General features: G+C 55.2%; 3 protein-coding genes across 12 annotated transcripts in view; 2 read left to right on the top strand and 1 right to left on the bottom strand.

Annotated features, from left to right (window-relative positions):
* The first annotated feature begins 91 nt into the window (after positions 1–91).
* NOP2 (NOP2 nucleolar protein) lies at positions 92–6,008 on the top strand. Its single transcript, XM_059838174.1, has 16 exons — positions 92–259; positions 336–381; positions 457–560; positions 1,658–1,923; positions 2,199–2,242; positions 2,364–2,536; positions 3,174–3,373; positions 3,476–3,565; positions 3,645–3,732; positions 3,828–3,968; positions 4,143–4,282; positions 4,547–4,636; positions 4,907–5,029; positions 5,116–5,213; positions 5,311–5,441; positions 5,550–6,008. The coding sequence occupies exons 1-16, from the start codon at positions 154–156 to the stop codon at positions 5,804–5,806; spliced, it is 2,097 nt and encodes a 698-aa protein (XP_059694157.1). The 5' UTR covers positions 92–153; the 3' UTR covers positions 5,807–6,008.
* Positions 6,009–12,715: 6,707 nt separating this feature from the next.
* IFFO1 (intermediate filament family orphan 1) lies at positions 12,716–23,039 on the top strand. Of its 6 annotated transcripts, none has more exons than XM_059838168.1 (9): positions 12,716–13,430; positions 18,276–18,336; positions 18,422–18,517; positions 18,726–18,866; positions 19,798–19,970; positions 20,451–20,571; positions 21,269–21,361; positions 21,552–21,682; positions 22,279–23,039. In XM_059838168.1, the coding sequence occupies exons 1-9, from the start codon at positions 12,742–12,744 to the stop codon at positions 22,385–22,387; spliced, it is 1,614 nt and encodes a 537-aa protein (XP_059694151.1). In that variant the 5' UTR covers positions 12,716–12,741; the 3' UTR covers positions 22,388–23,039. The 6 variants fall into 6 exon arrangements, with proteins under 6 accessions (XP_059694151.1, XP_059694149.1, XP_059694148.1 ...); XM_059838166.1 differs by having other exon boundaries at positions 19,774–19,970; positions 20,451–20,559; XM_059838165.1 differs by having other exon boundaries at positions 19,774–19,970; positions 20,451–20,559; positions 21,266–21,361.
* LOC132323214 (uncharacterized) overlaps positions 16,869–23,958 on the bottom strand; it is a 13,925-nt gene continuing 6,835 nt past the window's right edge. For 2 of the 5 annotated variants that reach the window (XR_009485288.1, XR_009485286.1), the window contains exon 3: positions 19,544–22,155. Coding sequence is in view for 1 of the 5 variants with exons in the window: in XM_059838172.1 (XP_059694155.1) it covers positions 17,656–18,271 (616 nt within the window). In the remaining 4 variants the exon portion in view is untranslated. Of the gene's footprint in view, positions 19,313–19,543; positions 22,156–23,958 lie in introns of those variants that run through there. The other 3 variants (XR_009485287.1, XR_009485285.1, XM_059838172.1) reach the window with 3 other exon arrangements.

The raw sequence follows: 23,958 nt of genomic DNA, 5'->3' as shown, positions 1-23,958 counted from the left end.
CGGGGGCGGGCGGCCCGCGCCGCTGACGTTGCCGACAGGGCCAATCAGCGATCGCGGTGGCGGTGTGGGGGGTGGGCCGGCGGCGGGCGCGTGCGCCGGGGCGGCGGGGAGCGCGGCACGTGCGGCGGCGCGCGGAGGTCCCGCGGCGCGGCCATGGGGCGGAAGCTCGACCCCAGCAGGAAGGAGAAGCGCGGCCCCGGGCGCAAGGCCCGCAAGCAGCGCGGGGCCGAGGTGGAGCTGGCCCGCTTCCTACCGCCAGGTAAGTGCGGCCTGCGCCGGCCCGCCGCCGCCTCGCGGCGCCCGCGGCCCTCTGACCGCCGCGTGTCTTCCCGCAGAGCCCGAGACCGGCAGGAAGAAGCTCTCCAGTCACGGCAGAAGGAGGTGAGGGGGGCGGTTCGGCGGGCCGGGGTGTGCGGGCCGGGCCGGGGCTGATCGCCGCTTCTCCTCGCGATGCAGGGCTGCGAAGAGGCGGCTGGCAGCGGGCAGCGGCCCGGCCGGGAGGAGGCCGCTCGGAGGAGGAGGAAGAGGAGGAGGAGGAGAGGGAGAGCGGGAGTCGACAGGTGAGTGGGAGCGGGTCCGAACCGGGCTGACGGGCCGGCGATCCCCAGTCCTGCTTCACCCCGAGCGCTGCTGCCACCGTCCTTCTCTGGCGTCGTTTTCAAGGCAGAGGACACGTGGAATTTCATTATTTTAAATCACAGAATCCTAGAGTTTCCTGAATTGGAAGGGACCCACAAGGATAGTTGAATCAGCTCCTGGCCCTGCACAGGACTACCCCAAGAGTCACACCATGTTCATGAAAGTGTTGTCCAAATGCATCTTGAACTTAGACGGACCTGTTGCTGTGATCACTTCTTTAGGAACTTGTTCCAGTGCCCAACCACCCTCTGAGTGGTGAATCTTTTTCTCATATCCAGTCTAAACCTCTTCTGACAACTTTGATTACTGTACCCTGGGGTCCTGTCAGTGGTCACCACAGAGAAGAGATCAATGCCTGCCCCTCTTCTTCCTCTCATGAGAAGGTTGCAGACGGCAATGAGGTGTCTCCTCCTCTCCAGGCTGAACAGACCAAATGACTTCAGCTGCTCCTCATACAGCTCCCCTCCAGACCCTTCATCATCTTGGCCCTCTTTTGGGTTCTCTCTAATAGATAATAACAATGAATTCTATCTGATTTATGGTGACTGCCATGTCAGGAGGCAGTGTTGTCTGAAGAACTAGTCAAAGGTCTCTCTTCTGCTTGTTAAATCCATTTTTTACTTAACCTCCCTTCACAGCAAGGTTGTTGCAGGCTGCTTTTACAGCTGAGGCTTTTAAGTCTTTGTGTTACATCTTGTGTAGCCCAGGAAACTCTGCAAGTAGAAAGAAGGAAGGATAGATAAGATTCAGGGCAGACGGTACTGCAATATGTCAGAGCAAACACCATAAGAGTTTTGTGGCAGTGTTTTAATTTGGTAATTCTAGTTAGGTCTTCTGAAAGGTCCACTGGGGAGAGGTGAGAATATGCCTGGTACTTTATAAGATGTAGAGAGCAAGCAGTCCCTCTGGACAGGCAGCTCAGGATTTGGACTAAGGCCCTTTTATGTAACTACTGGAAAGGCAGAGCAGCTGATTTTGGAAATAATGCCTAACTTTTGACTGCTTTTTCTGCCTCTAGTTGAAGAGCAGCTGCCCCCACAGAAAGAGAAACGTGCTGTAAAGGCAGCAGGACAAGCTGCCCGTGGCCGTTCTGGCTTCAGTGATGGCAATTCCAAGTGGCTGGCTCCAGCCAAAGCCAAGAAAACCCAACCAAAAGGAAACCATGTGGAATTATCCAGTGATGGTGAGGTGGAAGAGGGCTGGGAGATGGAGGAGGAAGAGGAGGATGGGAGCAGCGAGGAGATGGTGGATGATTATGGTGCCTCATCATCAGAGGAAGAAGAGGTAGGAACTTCTTGCCCTTAATTACACAGGAAATATTTGGGTGTTGTTGGCTGGGGGGAAAGGATGGCTTTAGTGGCAGGGGGTGGAGAGGTGATGGAGAACTTTCCCCTTCTTTCCTTCACAAGAATGATTTCAAGTTTAGCAGCTGATTCCAGCATAACATTCAGTGCTTTTGTTTGTTGTCCCTTTAAAACAGAGCAGGTAAATTTCACAGATGGTGGGAAGCAAGGGGACGACTGTGGATGTTTTTTGATTAATTTTTTGTCTCTATTTAGCTGCTGCCTATTGAAAAAGCTGCACTGAAGCAGAAACCTGACAGGTGAGTGTGAAGAGCCTTTCCTGGATAAATGAGGAGCCTGTGTTGTTATTCCTCTGTCTTTTGTGCCATCTAACAAATGGTAGTTGAGAAGCATCTGTGTGATCCTGTTCTTTGTCCTTAGGGAAGGCCTCAGTGAAGATGACAGCGAAGAGGAAGAGGAGGAGGAAGAGGAAGAAGAGGAGGCAAGCAAGCAGAAAATGGGACAGAAGGAAGAAGAGGGCCCAGATCTGCAGCTCAACCTGGATATAGATGAACAGTTTAAACTGCCAACTAGTGAAGAGATTGAGAAGGAGGATATCCTTTTTATCTGTGACATCCATAAGGCATGTGCGTGATGCAGCACGGGGCCTGGATACAACCAAAGAGCTTCACTTGGACTTTATCATGCATATTGCTTAGCAAAAGTGTCTGTACATGACAAGGTATTTTTAGCTGAGCTGTCCTAATAGATAGTGTATAATGCTGTGCTTCTGTATAGCACAGTTAGGAAATCTGTGATGCTCTGTATGGGGCTTGGAATCTGCCCTAATTTCCGTTCTAGTCCTAAATACATATGGATGACTTATTTTGTGGTTTGTTCCTCTCTACTCTGATTTTTCTGGTGGGTGTTTGTGCAACCCATTCCCAGAGTTTCGAATGACAGCAATTCTAGCATCCAAAGTGCTTACTTCTGGCCTTTGGTGATTTTCATTTCCTGCCTCCCTTCTTACTCTCCTCCGTACCATTTGATTGCCCTTTTAAAAACTCTCTAGTTCTGCCTCGTGAACTTCTTTTGTCTGGTTTAATCCTTTGAACCCTGCATCTGCTGAGCTCTGATGGAAGCAGTATTCCAGCAGAGCCTTTCTGGCGCAGGCTCTGTTGTGGCACGTACTTGGAAAGAGCCCCTGTGCGAGTTCCTTGGCTGTTGGTGATTCCTTGACAGTGTTCCCACCTGCTGAGCCCCCCGACCTGCACGTCATTCACCAGCGCATCCAGGGCAACATGGAGGTGCTGCAGGACTTTGGGGCGAAGCGGGAGGAGGGGCGCTCCCGGCAGGAATACCTCGCGCTGCTGCGCCGGGACATGGCCGCCTACTACTCCTACAGTGACTTCCTGCTCACCAAGCTCATGGACATCTTCCCGCTCCCTGAGGTGGAATCCTGCCCTGCCCATAGCTGTGCTGACCAACGGGGGTTTGGCTGCCTCCCTGAGAATTTATTTCTATTTCTGTTCTCTATCCCTTCTTCCATCCAGCTGGTAAACTTCCTGGAGGCTAACGAGGTTCCGCGCCCTGTCACCATTCGCACGAACACGCTGAAGACGCGGCGGCGGGACCTGGCACAGGTGAGCAGGAGCCAGTGGCTGTGCCCTGAACTGCCTGTCCCCCAGAGCAGCGTCTCAGTCTCTTCTCCTTGCCTTGCAGGCTCTCATCAACCGTGGCGTGAATCTTGACCCGCTGGGGAAGTGGTCCAAAACGGGACTTGTTATTTATGACTCCACTGTGCCCATCGGTGAGATCACCTTTACTGCACAGGCCTGAGCTCACCTGCTCCTGCTTCCCTTTCTCTCACATCTCATCTTCTTCTGTTCTGCCTTCCCTGCCCAGGTGCCACCCCAGAGTATCTGGCCGGACACTACATGCTGCAAGGAGCCTCCAGTCTTCTCCCTGTCATGGCGCTGGCTCCACAGGAGAATGAGCGCATCCTGGATATGTGCTGTGCCCCAGGAGGCAAGACCAGCTACATAGGTACCACCCTGGAGCCTTGGGAGGGATGCTCTGTCAAGTGGCGAGTTTCCACTGGTCCACATAGAAAGGGAGTAGAAGGGGACTCAACTCGTGGAAAGGAGGGGGTGGCTGTCACTGGAGAAAAAGGCACAAGAGGTTTTCAGCCCCTTGCTGGTGTGTTTTGCCCTCTGGCAGCTCAGCTTATGAAGAACACAGGGATGATCCTGGCTAATGACAGCAGTGCCGAGCGGCTCCGTAGCGTGGTAGGGAATTTGCACCGCCTGGGAGTCACCAACGCTGTTGTGAGTAACTGCGATGGACGCCTGTTCCCCAAGGTACGTTCCTGGTTACAGTGCTTACCCAGAGCTGCTCTGCTGTCCCTTTAGTGAAGCTGTGCTCTCCAGAGTCACCTGTCACAGGAGGATGAGCAGAGCTGCTGGGGAGTGTGGTTGTTACTTGATATGGAGGCTGGAACGTGGACAGGGAAGAGGGAGAAAGAGTGTTTCCTGCCTTCCCAGTCTTCTGGTTCCCCTTCTAGTCTTGGCCTTGTTTTGAGTCCCCACCTGTGAGCGTAATTCCAAATCTGCATCTGCCTGTAGGTTCTTGGAGGGTTCGACCGTGTCTTGCTTGATGCTCCTTGTAGCGGAACAGGTGTCATTTCCAAGGATCCTGCTGTCAAAACTAACAAGGTGGGTGGCAAGTGCAGACTCAAGTATGAGTCATGAGAGGAAGGCCTTTGGGGGCAGCTTTGTTCTTGAGAGATACCTACAATATATTTTTCCTTTTCTTTCTTATTCTGTATGTTGTACCAGGGCTGGTTTTTTGGTATTACTTCTGCAGAAGACTCCAGACTCCTGTACATTATATGTGCTTTGCTCTCCTGTCATTCCCTCATCCACAGCAAAGGCCTGGAGTGCTTCCCTGTGCTTGTGGCATCCTAACCTTTCTTTCTCCCTCAGGATGAGAAGGATATCCTGCGTTGTGCCCACCTGCAGAAGGAGCTGATTCTTAGCGCCATAGATTCAGTCAATGCTGCCTCAGAGACAGGAGGCTACATTGTCTACTGCACTTGCTCCATCATGGTAAGTGCCTTCTACCACCATCTGCTTTGGTCACCTCCTCTTCAGGAGATGGTGGGTTTTCAATCCTAGTGCTTGGCCTCTGGCAGGTGGAGGAGAACGAGTGGGTTGTGGATTATGCCCTGAAGAAACGCAATGTCCGTTTGGTGGCCACAGGCCTGGACTTCGGCAAGGAAGGCTTCACCAGGTGCGTGCCGGGTCACAAGCTGCACGTGTGACAGCTCCTTGGTGGCCAGGCTTGAGCAGAGGCATTGTATCACGGCTCACCCCTCTTCCTCCTCCAGGTTCAAGGACCGTCGCTTCCACCCGTCCCTCAAGTGCACGCGGCGTTTCTACCCCCACACACACAATATGGATGGGTTCTTCATCGCCAAGTTCAAGAAGTTCTCCAATGCCATCCCGCAGACACAGAAAGGTGACGTAGTGCTGGAGCTCAGCTGAGCTGGCTGGGCCTGCCCTCGCAGGCTGCTTCCCCTGCAGAAGCCATGCTGGTTCTTCTCACAGCGCCTTTCTCTCCTTTCAGATGAAGAGCCTGCTGTGGAAGCGGCAGCTCCATCCCCTGTCCCTGATACCATCACGGAGCCTCCGCCAAAAAAGAAGAAACTTGAGGGCTCCAAAGCTGACAAAGAGCAGAAGCTGCTCCAGCCTGCTTTGAAGAAGAAACATTCATTGCAATCACAGAGGAAACCCTTGAAGGCTGTCCGGCCTTCTCCCAAAATGATGAGGCCTAAAGTCCCTACCAGGAGGAAGAAGCATAGAGTGAAAGCGAATGGACAGTGAGAGGAACTGCTTTTCCACGTGTTGGTCCCTTCCTCAAAGAGCAAAGGCTGCTGCAGCTCTGTGTGTACCCCCACTTTGCTGCTCTGTGCAGATCATCTCTGCAGCTCTGAGCACCTGGGACAATGACAGCCCCCTTTGCTCCTTTCCCTTTGCATCAAGGACTGGGGCACTGACCCATTAAAAGTTTTATACTCTTGCTCAAGTCTTGTTCATTTTCATTGGAGCATGAAACACAGAACTCTGCTGTGTCCCCTTATTCCTTTGCAGCAGAAACCCCTCTTACTCCCAGCTGATGCTCTGGCATTTCTGGTGTCTGTCCTTATTCCCTACAACGGGGATGTTTGTGAAGGAGCAGTGGGAGCTGAAATCCTTGCTGCCTGCATGAAGGCTGTATTGTGTGGAGCTGTCAGCTGAGTGCTTTGTCTGGGCAAGACTCTAGCCCAGTGCTTCCCTAGTTCCCTATTGTCACTTAGTTCACTCTTGTGACTGTCCCCATTTCACCATTTTTCTCATCCCCAGCAGTCTGTCAGTTCTTGGCCTCCCAGACTTGAGCATGGATTGCTTTTGGTTTGTGGAGCTGTACAGTGCAGTTCTTTTTGCCTTTATGTTCACCCAGCTGCAGCTGCTTCTCCTTGAGACACAGGGAGCAGTGGTCTGGGCTGTTTCTATTTAAATGTCCTGGTTGCTGCATGTGAGGCTGCAGCTTTCCACTCACTATGGATGCCAGCAGGCCCAGAGTGATCAGCAGAAACTGAGGGAACCTGCTGTGATGGGTGCCCAGGGAAACACAAAACAGCACTTAAAAAACATGAACAACAAAAAAGGCCTAATCCTGTTCTTGCTCCCTGGCCCATCAAACCCTGACTGTGCTGGTGGGTTGTCTGCCCACACTTTGCTGGGTCGCTGGCAGCTGGTCCTGAGGCTTCTGATCTGTCTGCTGCCTGGTTCTCAGCCTCCTTTCCTGCTTTGCAGGCTAGCCCAGCTTGCAGTTAGCTAACGGGCCAGCAGCGTGCATGTGTGCTGGGATTAGCTTAAGGCCAGGCCAGGACAGATGGTGGTAACTAGGAGCAGGGCTCAGCCACACAGGCACACCGACCAGGAGCCAGTGTGACTGGCTCCTATTTATTCCTCTCTCCATTTCCCGTGCTCAAATCTCCCTGATTTAGCTTGATGCCTCCCTTATGCCTCCTTCAATCCTTCCCCTCAACATCCCATAGTAAGTTTTGCTCCCATAATCTTCCTTAAAACATTGCATAATAAACTTTACTCGCTCCTGCAGTTTCCCTCAAACATCCCACCACAGATCTGCTCTTTCCCACAAAGCCCATGATGATGCTGCTTTTTTATCAGTTGTGAACAGCTGAAGCCCTTCAAGGTTTCACTTGAGTGATTGCTGTAATAGTTCAGTTTCTTTGTCTTAGGAGTCCTGCTCTTTGTTACAGACCTTGTTATCTTCTGCTTTTTAGGGCTTATCTCTCTGTGTGTTTTATTTACTATAACCCTGTTTGGAGTGGGGAACTGACTTAATCATTTTGTGTTGAATAGCCATTACACAGATATCTCCATAGCCATTAAACAAATATCTCCATAGTTGAAAACTAACTTTTTCCCCATGTGAATTAGGTCAGGGAGGAGCCTCTGAATGCAACTGTCTCACTTTGGGTTTGTCTGTTGAGGTCTGGATTGTTGGATACAGAGGACCCAAGGGAAGATTTTCGGCGTCTTTCAGAATAATTAAATAAATGCTAGGTGCAACAGCACCCGAGGGAAAGAATTACTGCTTCAATATTGCATTTCTAGTACCCTCATCTGCATAAAGGCTGTAAAACTGGGAAATGTTCAGAGGAGACAAATGCACCCTAAGTTTTGGTGAGAAAAGCAGCAAGAGCCTCTTTCAGCCCTGGGCCAGTCCTTTTGGGAGCAATGCAGATCTGTCCTGTGTTCTTGCTGCTGCCTGCTGAGGTAACCATGTGAGTGTGCAGCCTCAGCACGAGAACCAGTTTATCCTGATAACCCCATCAGCAGGGATAGAATTTTCCTGGCTGGGATCCCAAGGTAACTGTCCGTTTTCGAGCAAATGTCCAAATTATGGTGGAATTCCAGCCCTGAAATGCAGGAATAGCTGCTGCTTTAACTGTGTCAGGAAAACTTCTCTCTTGCTGAGCATTGTTCCAATCACTTGGCATGCCTGCAAACCTTTTGTTATAGCTGGGAAGAGACAGAATAAATTTTCATCTCTCTTTGGTGGTTTGATCTCCTGCTCTTGATTTCAGCTGTTGCAGTTATCACTGCTCAGAGAGATAACGTTGAATGTGACATTGAAATGCCACCACTGAGCTTCAGAGGCAGTACTGGAGATGCAGCAGCTGGGGACAAAGCTTGGTGGTTTCCTCTGCATTCTGGTACAAGGCTGTGGTCACATTAGGCTTGTGCTTGCAGCCGCCTTGTTACTCTGGGAATCTTTTGTTACCTGAAAGCTGAGATTTCTGGAGAATGTGACTGCTGGATCATCTTTCAGTACCTTCCTTTAATGTGTTTTAATATCTGAAAGCTGCTGATAACGAGGCTTGCAGGAGCTGAGACACAGCAAAGCAAGAACTGAGGCAGAGCAAGGACTGAAAGCAGATCTGAGGGGTAAAAATGCTGTCACAGATTAAAAGCTTGTTGAGAGGAGTCGTGATATCTGTTCCTCTGTGCTGTATGCTGTCCTTCTCCCCAAACTGGGAGTCTGTTGGAGAAGCCTTATCAGGGCACAAAGCTGGCAGCTCCTGCCCTGCAGGCTCCAGCAGCCCCCCTCTGCATGCCAGGAGGGAGAGGCAGCCCCTGCACTGCTGCACCCTTGGGCTGGTAGGAAAATGAAGACTTCTGGGGACAAGAGTGTGTAATGGAAAGAGAAGAGGCTCCAGTAGTGACAGGGTCGGTCACTGACTCCAGTGATGTCATGTGCTGTAATGTCTGTTCTGGGCCGGGCGTGCTGCCTCCGGCTGCATTGCCTCATGTCTGCCTGTATCCTGAGGAAGGGGCTAAAATCCTGCCCTGCACATTTCAGGGACTTGGGTATGAAATCTGGATCTCCATGCACACACTGCACTGCACATAACACTCAGAGATGCAGATGCTTTTGTAGGGGCTGAATCCACAAATGGCCAAAGTCCCACCAGTGGGTCTTGCTCCCCCAGGCTGTCCATCCCTGCTGGGGAGGATGTGGAGAGCTCCTGTGGAAGATGTCTGCTAGTCCCACCTGCCTGATGGAGTCAGGGGGGAACTGCTGAGAAAGTAAAGTCACTTGGATCCCGGGCTCTAGCACTGCCTAGAACTGCCTTCTCATGAAAACCTGGCTCCAAAACTCCCTCCTGGACTGGTGTTTGTGTATTTTTAGAAGAAAATGCATTCCCTCCTTTGCTGTTAGTCAGGAACATTTCTGTGTGTTACGCGTGGAGATCGCCCAGCCGCTGCTGGCAACTGCTCCTCTGCGCCAATTTCTCCACATTTGCACCCAAATCCAGGCAGCTGACTGGCCTGATGACTTTGCTAGGCCCAAAAGTCATGTGTGCATTGCAACATCTCCCTCTGGTTGTGGACAGAAGCAATTTTATGGGTCAGTTTTAGGGAAGAATCTCGGAAGCTGGAAGAGTTGAGAGTTTACACAGAAATACTTCAGCAGTGCTGTGCAAGGGAGAAGGTACCACCGAGGTACTTGGAGGGAAAGGGGAGCAGGGAGATGGGGTACAGACACACCAAGGAGACCTATGCCTTCCAAAAGGAGCCTCTGTGAAAGCTGTGTGGCTGATTTGGACAGGTTTCACCCATGAAGTTCCTTTGCAAGGAGGGTGTGTTAGCTACCAAGAGCTTCTGAGGCCTGGGGGAGGAGGAGGAGCATCTCAGCCGGGTAATGGATGTTACAGCTGGGCAAAGACAAAGGAGACAGGTGATTTTAATAGGGGTTTGCAGCTGAGAAACCTACCTTGAATTGCCCATGGAGGATAGTGGTAGAGACTTAATCTCTTTTTACTGTGCTGTCAGCAATTAGAGACACAGTCCCACACGAGCACCTGATCTGAACTACAGGAATTTCCACTGTCTGTTTTTTACAGGGTCAGAAAATGCAGTGCTTCTTCCTTTGCCTTAAAATCCGTGGAAGATAAATACCACCATGTTTGCAAGTAAGTGTCTTTTTTCACACTGGCTACAGGAATGATTTTAAGAGCTGTAAGGAGCAGGTCTGCATGTCAGCAGCTGCAGCCCAGCAGAGCCACTGTCGACCCTGAGCTGATAAAGTGGGAGCAGGAGCAGTGGGAGGGTCTGGAGAAGTGTTAGGTGAACCATGAGGGGAAGATGAGGAGAAGGAGCTGTTGTGCTGCAGTGAGATTGAGGCCCAGAGGAGCGCTGTGGTCCCCTGGGTAGCAGGATTGTCTCTAATTTCTGGGCTTCTGCAGGAATAACTGGAACAGGTTGGCCCTTTGCCCCAGTCATCTTCTGCATCAGTAGGAATCCATTACCCCAGCAAGTATCCTAAGAAAACAAAGTTAGAGAAAAAAGAAGGCTCCACATTGCCTCCTGTCCAGGAGGCAGCAGGAGTGTCGGTGGGAAGAGGTGCTGGAGGTCTGTAGCCCAGTCTCTGCTGTAAGTGAGGCTGTCCCAGCACTAGGTCACACCACTGGATTTGCACAGCTGAGCCCCAAGAACCACCACAGACAGAGATCCCACTACCTGCTCCAGTGCTGTGCTGGCCTGCTGGTAAAAAAAGCTTTTCCTGATGGATGGCATTTTCCTTCCTCCACTGGCATTTCATTAATCAGCTCCACTTGCTGGGTTTCCCCAGCTAGACAGGAGCAGAGCTTGGGAAGGCACTTGCTGCAGAGTTTGTGGTGCTGCTCTCACCTGTGCTGCTTCACACAGCAGCAGCACATTCCCCCAGTCTGACCTTGCTCACCCAGGTCCAAGGGTGTGGAGGGGTGAAAGCAGGTGTGTCAGGGGGGAGGCTGTGGCAGAAAGCACGGGCTGCCAGGCACGCAGGCAGGCTGTGGCAGCGTGGGGGGCAGGTGGCAGGACGTGGCAGCAGGAAGGAGGGAGTCAGCGGTGGCTGAAGGTCACATGCTGGGGGGTTTCCGAGCTGGAACTGTCACTGCTGCTTCAAAACAACCTTCTTGACTGGGATCCCTCTTGTCCATGTGACCTTCTCTTTTCTCTGGGTGTTTATTTGGTAGCATTGCTGCCAGGCACATTGCTCCCTACCAGCTGCTGTTGCAGAGCTGGTTTTTGGAAGATGGGGATCTCTTCTGCCTGCCCATGAGGAAAGCCTTCCTGACCTCCTCTCCCTGGACAAAAGCACTGCTTGCCACTGCTGAGCCTCCCTAGTCAGAGGCAGAGCAAAGGAACATCTGCTTGAGAAAAGAGTTAAAAAGGAGGTGACAGAAGAGGAAAGCTTACTTCTTTCCCAACTTAAGCCCATCTCAGAGGAAATCCAGTTGGGTTCCAGTGGTCATGGGTGTGCCAGGGAGGATGCAGATGGTTACTGGTAGGAGAGGAAGTATTATAAATGCATTCGGGGGCTGCTGTGGGGAGCTGTGAGTCACGGGCAGGACAGGGGAGATCAGCAGGCCACAGGATATAACTGATGCTGGACACAGCAAGGCAGGAGAGGGGAACAAATTTCATTTGGACTGCTCCCAGGTCAGGATGGCAGAATAGTAATGGAGGGATGGAGGAGACCTGGAGGAGAAGCAGCAGGGAGCATGCAGCAGGCAGACTCTCAGTCAAGACTCACAAAACTGGCCATCCTCAGTGGAGCCGGGAAGTTTGGGCAGTGTGGATTGAGCTATACCTTTGATCCCAAGGGAAGGGCTGTAGCACACTGCCCCACTGTAGCATGCCCAGCTCCTTTCACAGAGCTCAGCGTAGTGTGGTGCTGGGCATCTCTTTGAATTCCAACCCACTGCTCGCTCACCCCTTGCTGATGGCTCAGCTGACACATCAGAGGCTGCTTTGCGCAAGTGCCACGCTCGGCTCAGCTCCTCAAATCCTGGGGGAAGGGGCCAGGAGCACACAGACAGCAAGGGAACACAGGTGTCCATATCCATAAAATATTTATGTAGTGATCTATTTGTGCGCAGTCTCCTCCCACCGGATAATGGGGTGAGGGGCGACGCCAGCGCTTCCTGCAAAATTCACCTGGGGTCGGGCTCAGGGGGTACGAGGGAATGACCTAAAGTAGGCTGAAATAAGGGACATGAAACAAAAAGCTAGGCTGCTTTGTGAACAAGGAAGGAGGAACCCGGTTGCAGGCCAAGCATGACATCTGAGAGGCTGCCTCCATCCACACAGCCTCCTCTGCCCACTGGCTCGCCATTGTCCAGCGGCAGCTGCCCGTGTAGGCGGGCTGCTGGCACCGCAGGGGCAGCGCTGTCTTGGGGAGCTCCAGAGAGCATAACGAGAGGCTTTGGGGTGCAGAGGCGAAGTTATGCCTTCTTTAAGGGGGGCAGCTCTGGGAAAGCACTAAATTCTACGAAAAAAAAAAAAAAAGAATAAAATATTACAAAGGAGGCAGAAGCACACTGCGTTGCGGCTGGGCTAGTTACGGAAATCGGTAACAGGCGGGGCTTCAGCTAGCGGTGCCGGAGAGGGACTTCCCCCCGGGAATCCTGCTGGACCGGGCCCTTCGCCCCAGGGCGCCCCGAAACCCTCCGGGGAGGCCGGGCCGCCCCTCGGCGGGGGGAGAGAGGGAGTGGGACAGCAAAAGAAAGGGAGCTTCTGCCGCGTCCCCCGTCTGCTCGCTCCGCCCGGGGCCGGCGGCGGGAGCGGGCGGGAGCAGGGGCGGCTCTCGGCGCCCGCCGCCGCCGCCGCATCCCCGCCGCAGCGGAAGCCGCGCCCCCGCCGCCGGGGCCGGCCGGGCGCATCCCCCCGCCCGGCGCTCCCCGCCCCGTCCCGCCGCCGCCATGAACCCGCTCTTCGGCCCCAACCTCTTCCTCCTGCCGCAGGAGCAGCAGGGGCTGGCGGGCCCCGAGCTGCCGCCGCCGCCCGCCGCCGAGCCCCTGGGCGGGGAGCCGCCCGCCGGCCCCTTCCCCGCGCCGCCCGCCGCCATGGCCCTCCGCAACGACCTGGGCTCCAACATCAGCGTCCTCAAGACGCTGAACCTGCGGTTCCGCTGCTTCCTGGCCAAGGTCCATGAGCTGGAGCGGCGCAACCGGCAGCTGGAGAAGCAGCTGCAGCAGGCGCTGGAGGAGGGGGCGGGCGGCCGCGGCCGCGGACCCCCGCGCCGGGACCAGGCGGTGCAGACCGGCTTCGTGGGTCCCATCCGCACCCTGGGGCTGGGACTGGGGCCGGGGCTGGGGCTGGGGCTGGGCTCGGCCCGGGCGCTGGGGTCCCCCGGCTCCCGCCCCGGTGGTCCCGGCCAGCCCTCCGCCTACTCCGCCGGCTCCCGCTTCATGCCCGGCACCATCTGGTCCTTCTCGCAAGCGCGGCGGCTCGGCCCGGGGCCCGAGACCACCCTGGTGCAGGGACCCGGCGTCTCCTGGGTCCACCCCGACGGGGTAGGTGTGCAGATCGACACCATCACCCCCGAGATCCGAGCCCTCTACAACGTGCTGGCCAAGGTGAAGAGGGAGCGCGACGAGTACAAGCGCAGGTGAGAAGGAGCGGCGGGAGCGAGGGGCACCAGCGGCATTCCCTGCGGGACCGAAACTATCGCCGGGGAGGCTGCAGGGCTCTGCCCGGTGGGCGATGTGAGTGGGAAGCAGGGAGGGAAGGTGACAGTCCTGGCCGGACTTCTCGGGAGCACGGGCTGCAGGCAGCGTGAGGAAAAATGTGGACCCCTGAAAGCATTTGTTTGTTCCTGGGTCTCCTCCCTTGCCACCTGGTGTGCGAACCCTCTCGGGATGTTCGTTGAGCCTTTTTCCATCTTACCAACGTGGCATGAGGGACTAGAAATGCTTTCCCAGGCAGGGAAGAAATAACTCCGGGAGCTGTGTTTTAAAGCCAAGGGGATCTGGAAATGCTCAGGGAGGAGGAACAGTGTGAAAGTAGGTGAGGAAGGTGGACATGCATCAGTGAGCGGGTTTGGGTTGGAGAAGGCTGCCGGGAAGGAAAGAGTTCTCTAGATGTGTCGGAAGATGTGGAGAAGCCCCTCAGCAGGGTGGCTGGCCTCTCCTAGGCCCTTTCCCTCGCCAGTGCTCTCCAGCTGGCCCCTCAGCAGCAGAGAGCCGAGGCAGGACACCCCACTCCTCGGGGGCTTTCCTCCCGACCCAAAATAGCGGTGGCTTGGCATGTGCCTTGGAGAAGGGTGAAGCAGAATGCAAAGCTAATCTCTTGGCCGGTTCTTCTTTTCCCGTGCAGGGTGGCCACTGCTCTCGCCTCTTGCTTTGTGTCAGGCCTGTTTCCAGGCTGCTCCCGGATCCGAACGTAGGATGAGCGCAGGCTGGGCTGGCGTGGCGGGGTCAGGGCGAGAGCGGCGCTGCCGACTGACACCACTCGAGCCGCTAGTCTGGGGTTTTTTCAGAAGTCACGTTGTGATGCTTTAGAAGCAGTTAGGAAGTTTGTGATTCCACACCCAACTCCCCACGGGAGCTGTGCCACCGCCTGGTTCTGCACGGCCACGGGCTCCAACGCCGAGATCGAGGCTGGGGTCCAAGATGACACCTTATGCTTTTGGCTTTATAAGGCTTAGGATGAGCAAACTTGCCTGTCAGATGCTCCAAAGGCACTGAGCAAGGCACGTGGAAAGGAAGAGTTGGCATCTCTTCTTTCCCACCAAGTGCTGCATGCACCTAAGGGCTTTTATTATTAAGCCAGTGGTCAGGCTCCTTCTCCAGAGGGGAACAGCGCTCCTTGCATTGCATTTTGCAGATCAGAGCTTGGGAAGCTGGAGCCAGTTTTTTGGCCAGGAAAGCCAAAAAAGCTTGAGCCTCAAAGTGGGTCAGCCAGAGGGGGGACCAAGTTGGGTTTGTTGGTGCTGCTGAAACTTTGGGAGAATGGAGAGCTGGGCATGGTTGTCTTGCTCTGGCAAGTGAGCTTCAGGGAAGGCTGCAGAGGGGGTGACAGAGGGACTGCTGAGAGTGAGATGGGGGGGCACCACAAGCTGCTGTGAGCCAATGTTATTGGTGGGATCTATTTTTGGAGTGTGTTACCAGGAGCTGGAGGAAAGCAGACCCCACCCCCAGACCCTATCCAGCACTGGGAATTTTGTGACGGGTACAGCCAGGTCCCAAACAGGGAATGGGACAGAAGGATTCCATTTCCACACCCTTCTCCATGCTGGGGGCTGACACCAACATCCCTTGGGAGCTGAGAGTTCCCTGCTACGGTGGGCTGTGATCTGCCATGGGGACAGTGCAGCTGGTGTCATGCCTTTGCCACCTGCCTGGAGACAGATGGAAGAGGCCATATTAACACAGGACTTCCCAGTTCTCTTACCCATGGCTTGGGTGCTGGAGCTTGTGCTTTGATCAGGACAGCGTTGCTGCCGTGTGCCCCACAGCACTTGGAGCAGTGCAGCAGGAGCTTCTCTCTGGATACACAGGGCCTGAAATTCAAGTCAGGGATCCAGGAAGGCTGTGGGGGCTGTAGGGAGGGATGAGAGTAGTTGCAGCAGCAGGAGAGAGGCTCACAGGAGCTGCACTTGGGAGGAGCAGACTGAAATTAGGTGGCCTGGATAGGGGCAAAGGGTGCCTGTGAATATCACACACAGTGCTGAGGATCTGGGAGTCTCATCAGGTTTGTGCTCTCTGCTGCACCTACTACTTGTATTCACAAGTAGTTCTAATCCAGGATGTGGCAAAGACACCCTGGAGGTGTGGAGTGAGCAGTGCTACAACATGGTGTGTTAGAGTCACAGAATGGTTTGGGCTGGAGAAGACCTTTAGGGGTTACCCAGTCCTATCTCCCTGCTGTGAGGTTTCACTAGATCAGGTTGCTCAAAGTGCTGACCTTGAACATTTCCAGTGATAGGCCATCCACAACTTCTCTGGGCAGCCTGCTCCGGTGTCTCACCACCATCATAAAAAATTGTTCCTTATGTCCAATCTAAACCTACCTTCCTTGAGTTTAAAACCTTCACCTCTTGTCACTGCAGGCAAAAAGTCTGGTACAAAGTCTCTCCATCATTCTTATAAGCCCCCTTTTTATTAAAGTGCTTCAAGAAGGTTTTTTTTTTTTCCCGGTAATTGCCCTCTGAGGAGCTCTGCCAGGCTGCAGGGCCATCCCCGTTGAAGTGAGCTCCAACGTAGTTCAGATGTGGCAAGAGGGGGGATAAGTGGAGCCTCAGGCCCTGAGCAGCCCAAAGCCCCGGTGTGCACTGACCCTGCAGGATGGGATAAAGCATCCCAGTGCCTGTGGCAGTGAGCAGGATTTTAAGGATGGGGGAATTGTTGATTTTTCTCAGTGAACTTGTTGAAGGGACAGCGCTGCATCCTTCCACATCCCTGGCTTTGGGAGGGCTGTCCCCTAGCTGGCAAGGAGATGGTCAGGTGTGCGTGCAGGTGGGACTCTCCTGCCCTCGCTGTCTGCCTTTGGGCAGGTTGTTGCTTTGCAGCAGTGCAGGAAGGAGCTCCCCTGTCCCCTTGGCACAGCGGTGGCCGTGGGGCTGTGCGGGGCAGCCTTGCTTCCAGCTGGCAGCGACCTGGTGGCGGCTGCGGGCGCACTGCTGCAGGCAGGTTATTATTAGGAGTGGTGCATTGCAGGAGGGAGCAGGGGAGAAGGAGCCAGGCAGGAGATGAGGGAGAGAGGTTTGCAATGGATGCATTTGTCCCTGGTGGGGTGAATTGCTGTTTTCTCCTGCCCTCTAAGCCAGTGTGTATGTGACTTGCGCTCATCTTCCACAGCATTGGTGTGAAATGAGCTCTTACCAGGATCTGCAGCTCTGCTTTACGTCCCCAGTGAGTCTGGGCTATATAGGGACCCAGAGGGAGGCGGGGACCAAAAAAGAGGCAGTGCCACACCAAGAAAGATGCTGAAATTTTTTTATTCTGGTGGAAGGCGTTTTTGTCCCTGGGGAGGGAGGCTTTGTTTGAGCAGTTCCCATATAAGGGCAATTCTACCTTTTAACTTTCTCTTTTCTTTTCCCTTCATCTCTCTTTCCCCAAAGGGATGGAAACACCCTTTGATTTCCCTTCTGAAGCTGTGGTATGGATCCAACACCAACACGAGGAGTGCACACTTTTGTCCTTGTTTGAGTAAGGAGCAGCATTGCTAGCTTTAAGAGCTCAGAAATTCACAAGCCAGGGCTCTCCCACGTCGTCAGATTGTCCAGATACCCCGAGATAACAAATGTGAGGGCTTTTCATATGCTTTCTGGCCTTCTAGACCTTAGGATTTATTGTTCAAACTTGGTGTGGGTAAGTGAGAGGAGAGATTTTTCACATCCTTGTGCAGAGTCTGAGTGTCTGTGTTGGTGCTTGCAGGCATTAAATAGAAACCAGACCTCACAGCACCAGGAAGAGCCCAGCTCTGGTTGCTATCCCAGAGTGATCTTGCTATCTCAGAAAAATCTGGCTCTCCCAGAAGAGCCAGGAGCTGGGTAAGAATGCAGCAGCCCTGCCCTATGCCGCACCGAAGCGCATGCCAACCCCTTGCTCTATGGGATCATCCTTTAGCCAAGGGCAGGACGGCTTGATGGCCTCCCAACAGACCGGGGGCTGGGCCAACGCTGCAGTGAGACCCAAGAGGTTGAGCTCATGCAGTGAAATGTAATATAATAATTGCTAGGGGATGTGTCTTTGCACAGCAAGGCTGGGCACCTTGCAGCTCCGCTTTTTGCAAAGCTGCAGAGCCCAATACCCACCGGACAGCCCGGCATAAAGTGGCACAATCCATCCTGCTCCCTCGTGGGATGACACGGTGTTCTTTAATCCAACCTGTTACGCAGCAGTAGAGCGAAGGAGTCTTGTGCCCCTGCCCAGGCAGCGTGGCTGGCTCAGGGCAGCCTGGGCACATCCTGCTCTGGGACAGGCAGAGGAGCAGCCCTTGGTGCACGTCGTGGTCACTGACGTTGTGAGGTGGTTCGGTGTCAGGATCAGGGTTTGTGCTTCTGGACAGCCTGAACTGCAGCGCCGCAGACACACAAACGTGGTCGCAGAAGTGATGCAGATGGGGGCAACTCCGCAGTACATCTGCAGAGCTGTTGTGGGGGCTGGAGCTGCTGTGACCCAGGGCTGAGGGGCCGTGGGCCAGCCCCGCTGCAGCAGGGCGTGCAGCCCAGCTGCCCTGCCGAGCCTGCGGTCGGTGTCCCCAGCTCCCCCCGGCACAGGGCGGGCGGCCGTGGTGGGTGGGGCAGCGTTTGTGGCCGGGGGCCTGATGGGCTCGGCAGCTGCCATGGCCCGAAAACAAGAGGCCATGCATTCCTGGGCTCCTTCCCGGCCTGGTGCTGCCATCCCCCCCTCTTGGATAGCTGTGGGGTGAGCAGCTGCCGCTCCGTCCTCTCCCTTTGGCAGCCAGCGAGGCGAGGCCGATGGGATCTGACCGGCGTTTGTCTCCCTAGATGGGAAGAGGAGTACACGGTGCGTGTCCAGCTTCAGGACCGGGTGACTGAGCTGCAGGAGGTGAGCTTTGCTGTTCGCCCTGCCCCTGCACCCCAGCTGCCCCACCACTGGTGCTGATTTGCACATCTCTCTCTCCCTGGCTCAGGAAGCCCAGGAGGCTGAAGCTTGCCAGGAGGAGCTGGCCATGAAGGTGGAGCAGCTCAAGGCAGAGCTTGTCGTCTTCAAGGGACTGATGAGCAATGTGAGTCCCTAATCCCTCTCCAACCCCTCAGCAGTGTCCTACCCACGTGGTGTGGCCGTGTAGAAAAACAGTTCCATCCAGCCCTGGCAGGGTTGGTCTGGGGCACAGAGAGCAAAGCAGGGATGAGGGGGAACATGGGGGTACTGATTGCCATCTGTCTTGCCTAATATTCCTCCCTTGTCCCCTTCCTGCGGTGCCGTGGGTTCAGAACATCACGGAGCTGGACACCAAGATCCAGGAGAAGGCCATGAAGGTGGACATGGACATCTGCCGTCGCATCGACATCACTGCCAAGCTGTGTGATGTGGCACAGCAGCGGAACTGCGAGGACATGATCAAGATGTTTCAGGTGAGAAGCGCCCGCTGCTGCTCCCAACTCAGCCACCAGCTCTGGGGAGGAGAGATCCCAAAGGAGGAGGTAGAAGAGACAACACCAGCCCCCTGCTAGGGGAGGTGCTTGGTCACCCTCGCCCTTGCTCCTTCTGGTGCCTTGCTTTCTGTCTCTCTCGGGAGGACCAGGCAAAAGGGCACAGAGTGGAGGTGGAATGCTCCAGATGTTGCTTTGGACATCAAGAGTCCCCTCATCCTTTTGCTGACCTGTTGTGTTGGGCCCGGGGACCCCACAGTGCTAGGGGAGCAGCTGCAGGAGGGAGACAAGTTGCTTGAGTGTCTGTCTCTAACTCCATCTCTCTCCTTTCCCTTCCCCTCTCCGTCATCTTCTCTCTGTCTCTCTTCTCTGTCTCTGTTTCTTTTCTCTTTCTGGATGTTGCTGCTTTTCTGTCTCGCTCTTTGTCCCTACAGAAGCAACTGGTTAGTTCCATTCAGTTGAGAAATTTAAAAAATTTTAAACTTTCTTTAAAAAAGGTCGGCCTATAAATATTGACATATTTCACCTTTTTCAGACTGTCTCTTTTTTCCTGTTTCTGTCACTGTGTTTCCCTGTCTCTGGACTGGGGTGGTGGGGATTTGAGTTTTTCTCCAGTAAAACCACATTGTTTTTTTCTCATCAAATTCATAGACTCCATCTTTAGTTGCTTAGTTTTAATTTTAGAAAATGCTGAAACCATGTTTTATCCATTGCACCCATCTTTAACCTGATCATAATGAGCCCATCTCTCTCTCTCTCTCTCTTTTCTTCCTTCCTTTCTTTCTGTCTTTCTCTCTTTCCCTGCCTTTCTGTCCCTCCACCATTCCTTTCCCCTCCATCTCCTGCCTACTCCCTGCTCCTGACCTCGGACCCGGCCTCGTTTCTGTAGTCTCTGCACTTGTCTCCCGTTAAGGTCCCAGCCTCGGTGGGGCGGAAGCGGGAGCGGGAGCGGGAGCGCAGGCAGGTCAGCGACGAGGACACCTCGCTGTCAGAGAGCGATGCCTCCCGGAAGCCCGACGAGGAGGAGGAGGACGAGACCACGGCCATGAGTATCAATGAGGAAATGCAGAGGATGCTGAACCAGCTGTGAGTGCGGCTGCTGCGCACCTCGGCCCGTGGTGTCCGGCCAGGCTCCAGCGCCAGGCTCCCTGCTGGTCCTGGGATGGGGAGGGCAAGGGTGGTCTGTGGCTTCCCTTCCCAGGTGAGGGCGAGATGAGAGATGCTGACATGGAGGATGGTCACGCTGTGCTCTGTGGCACAGTGGGACTGACCCCCTGGGAGACGTGAGCCCACCTATGCTGAGAGTGGGAGCTGGTGCAGCTCCTCTTGTCTTGCCCCTCTTCCTGCCTTTTGGGAATCTGTGCCTGGATTTGCTGGGGCTTGTGATCATAAAGCCAGCCCCTTCCCCATCATCTGTTGGCTTTGGGCACACCTGAGGTCACCCTGGCCAGACCCCCAAGAGCTGCAGCCCTGCCCGTGAGCGGGTGCAAGGCTTTGGCACCGACACAGCCCCCTGCCTGCTGTGCTCTCCCGCTGGGTGCTGACGTGCTGTTCCCTTGTGCCCAGGAGGGAATATGACTTTGAGGATGACTGTGACAGCCTCACGTGGGAGGAGACAGAAGAAACGCTGCTCCTCTGGGAGGACTTCTCCGGATACGCCATTGCAGCCGCAGAGGTGCAGGGGGAGGTAACGGTGGTGTCAGGGCCCTGAGGTCTCCTTGGGTTGGGACGCTCAATCCTGCCTGAGCCTGGGAAGATGCTCTCTCAAAGACCAGATTTCAGCCCCTTTCCCTTTGCAGGCCTGTACAAGATGCTTTCCTGCCTTTTCTGCATGAATACATTACAGCATCCCTGTCGAGGTCTCCTTTTTAGAGACAGGCCAGGGACCTGTAGCCTGAGGGATGTGCTGAGGGTGGGGTGCACACATGTGGGGAGAGCCACAGCCCATCCAGAACAGAACACTTCCTCTGGCTGGACTGGTCTCTGGTGATCCTTGCTCATGTTCTCCAGGCCCACCTACCCACTGTGCAGCAAAACTGCCCAAAGAGAGGCCTTGGTGTCTGGCCAAAGCCCTTGTCATCCCAAATCTTTGGCCCTTGGCAGTCCCCTGGGGATGGCTCATGCTCAGGCATGGTCTCCAAATCTTCAGTGCAATGCTGGGCTTGTTTGGGTTGATGTGGTCCCTGCCCAGTGTGGCGAGTTCCGAGTCTCTCAAGTCCATGTTGGCAGGATTGACTCCTGTCTTATTTGTACTACACTGTATATATTTTATCCTCTTTTCCTAGTGCTGCCAGTTCTATCTCTGATTTGTCTCTCTCTTGCCTTTGGTTCCTCATGTTGGATGCTTCCCTGCCTCTAAACCTGCTGTCTGCTCTCCTCAGCAGCAGGATGACAGCCTGGAGAAGGTGATCAAGGACACGGAGTCGCTGTTCAAGAGCCGCGAGAAGGAGTACCAGGAAACCATCGACCAAATAGAGGTGGGAGAAGGAGGAAGTGGGGGAGCCATGGCACAGAAGGGTGTGAAATGGGGGAGTGGGTCCCTGGGGGAGGGAGACACAGTGCAGGAGCAGGTCACTGGTAATGTGGGTGACAGCCCTTGGTCTGGCCATGCCTGCTGCCCTGCACCACATGCCCTGGGATCATCTCTGCACTGTTTGCCTTGAGCAGCTGGAACTGGCCACAGCCAAAAATGACATGAACCGGCACCTCCACGAGTACATGGAGATGTGCAGCATGAAGCGAGGCTTGGATGTGCAGATGGAGACTTGCCGGCGGCTCATCACCCAGTCTGGGGACAGGTGAGCTCCAGCAGGGACACCTGTGCTCTGGGTCTGAAGCCGGGGGGGTGGTGAGAGGCAGCTGAAGGACCTGGTAGAACTCCTGCTCTGCCCTCATGTGGGGTGGAGAGAGGGCAGTTCCCGAGGCTGTTGGACTCCTGGCTGGCCTCCACACAGCTCATGGTGCTGCCTCTGCAGCAGGCAGGAGACACACAGGAGTCACTTTTGACACGTGAAGCCAGACCCCCCCTGTGGAGAGAGGAGCTGCCATTGTGCAGGGACATCGTGTAAGTCCCCAAAGGCCTGTGGAGCCAGGGTGGCTCCAGGCTGGGGACCCCTGTGCTGGACTTCCACAGACCCCTAGCCTTACATACCTTGTCAAGGTCCTGCTCTGGGCAGGCCCCTCCAGCATCTCCCCCAGCTCTGCTTCATGCTCTTTATTGGTGTCCTCTGGAGCACCATCCCAGCTCCCAGAGATTCCTGCAGACACACACCTGCCCAAAGGGCCGCTTCAGCTTCTGTCCTGCTTTCTCTGGTGACCCCTGCCCACACCAAACTGGGTCCTTTCCCTCCCCCTGGGCGATGCTGTGACTGCTGCCCTTTACTGTTCTCTGCAGAAAGTCTCCTGCCTTCACCCCGACCTCCAACAGCGAGTCAGCCCCGAATGAGGAGAGCGAGGAATCTCTCAGCGAGCGTGATCCCCCCAGCGATGCTTCCATCAGATAATGAGGGGAGGGCCAGCTCCCTCGGACCCCCTTCCTGGCACGGGGTTGCCTGAGTCACACCTGGGAGAGACTGTCAGGGACGTGGAACTGCTGGTAAACGTCTGTCGCCCAGGCTCACTCCCGTTTTGGGGTGCTTGGCAGATCCCACACGCCCCCTCACCGGATACCTTGCAAATGGGAATAGCTAGATAGACCTGAGGGCCCTTGCCCAGGCTGCTCTGCCTCCAGCCCCTTCTCTATTCCCTTTCCCTGCTTTGGTTAAGCTGTGGTTCGGGCAGGGAGGCTCCAAACCTGCCGTGGTGGCGTTCTGCAGGACGTGTTCCCGGGCGCCCCCAGACCCACCTCCTCTGGCCTCCGTCCTGGTACACCTGACCTGCCCCTGCCCTCCCTGCGCTGCACGGAGCCGAACGAGAGCCGTACCTCCCTGCAAACTGGACCTGACACTGGTGCCAACTGGACCGAGCCCGGGGCTCTCCCTGTCCTTGCTGCTGGCCGGGCACCTGGCTGGCACTGCCCACGCCGTGCCGGGCACCCCGAGCCTCCCAGGCCTTCTCCAGGGCGGGGGCCGAGTCCCGCTCACTGTGCACTTTGCTTTGCTCACGTCTGTGTTACGGGGGCGAGGTCATTAAATGGGACGATTTCCTTTTCTACAGCTTCCCTGGGTGTGGGCTCTCCTGTGCTGCCGCGGGCCAGGCGGGGCTTGGGGCGGGGCTGTCGTCCCTCAGACCCCAAGCCCGCATCGCTGGGTCTCCCCGTGGGAATCCCAGGTGGGACTGGCAGACGGGACAGTGGTGACATCCCTGTTCTGAGAGCCACTGGCCCTCAACAGGCACTGGTGCTGCATGGGCTGCCTTGTTTTTAACCTGGAGCATCATCAATGCAGAGGCTGAAGGATTGAAAATGGAACTGAACCTGGCTTGTGAACCTCTTCCTGTTTCCTGGCCTCTTCTGCCACACCAGGTCATCCCAGAGCACCTTCCTGCCCGCCCTCAGTCCCAGATCCCTCCTCAGTGTAACTGCAGGGGGGATCCCCTGTCCCGCAATCTCCTGTGGCATTTTCCTGGCTGGCTCCTCCAGTGATGGTGACGGGAGGCTGGGGCCTGGCAGGGTGTCAGGAGGGAGCAAACAGCCTCCAGAGAGACAGTGTCATCCAGAGAGGCAGTGTGATCCAGAGAGGCGGTGTGATCACTGAGAAGTGGGCACAGCCAGGGCGGGTGAAGCTCTGGAGAAAAAACGCTTCCCACTAAAGGTGCTGAAGTTAAGAGAAAGTACGTGGCAGTAGAGTTTTTGGATCATCTCTAGGGTTATGCATGGAAGATAAAATGGGGGCTGAGGGATGCAAGAGAGGCTGCTGGGTGCTTGAGCAGGGAGCTCTGTGGCATCCACGCACCGCAGCGCAGTGTCTGTGTTTGGGCAGGGTGAGGTGCTCTGCCCATGCCTGCCCCAAGTGTTAAGGCATGTGTTGGCATTTCAGCAGGAGCTGAGCTGGTTAGAGCGGGCAGGGAGGCGAGTCCCTGCAAAGAGCAGAAGAATTGAGCAGGAAACAGGAAATCAGGGTGCAGGTGGAGCACT

The sequence above is a fragment of the Haemorhous mexicanus genome, chromosome 2 (genome assembly GCF_027477595.1).
Source record: "Haemorhous mexicanus isolate bHaeMex1 chromosome 2, bHaeMex1.pri, whole genome shotgun sequence".
Classification (NCBI taxonomy): Eukaryota; Metazoa; Chordata; class Aves; order Passeriformes; family Fringillidae; genus Haemorhous; species Haemorhous mexicanus.
This window is presented reverse-complemented; position numbering and strand designations above follow the sequence as displayed.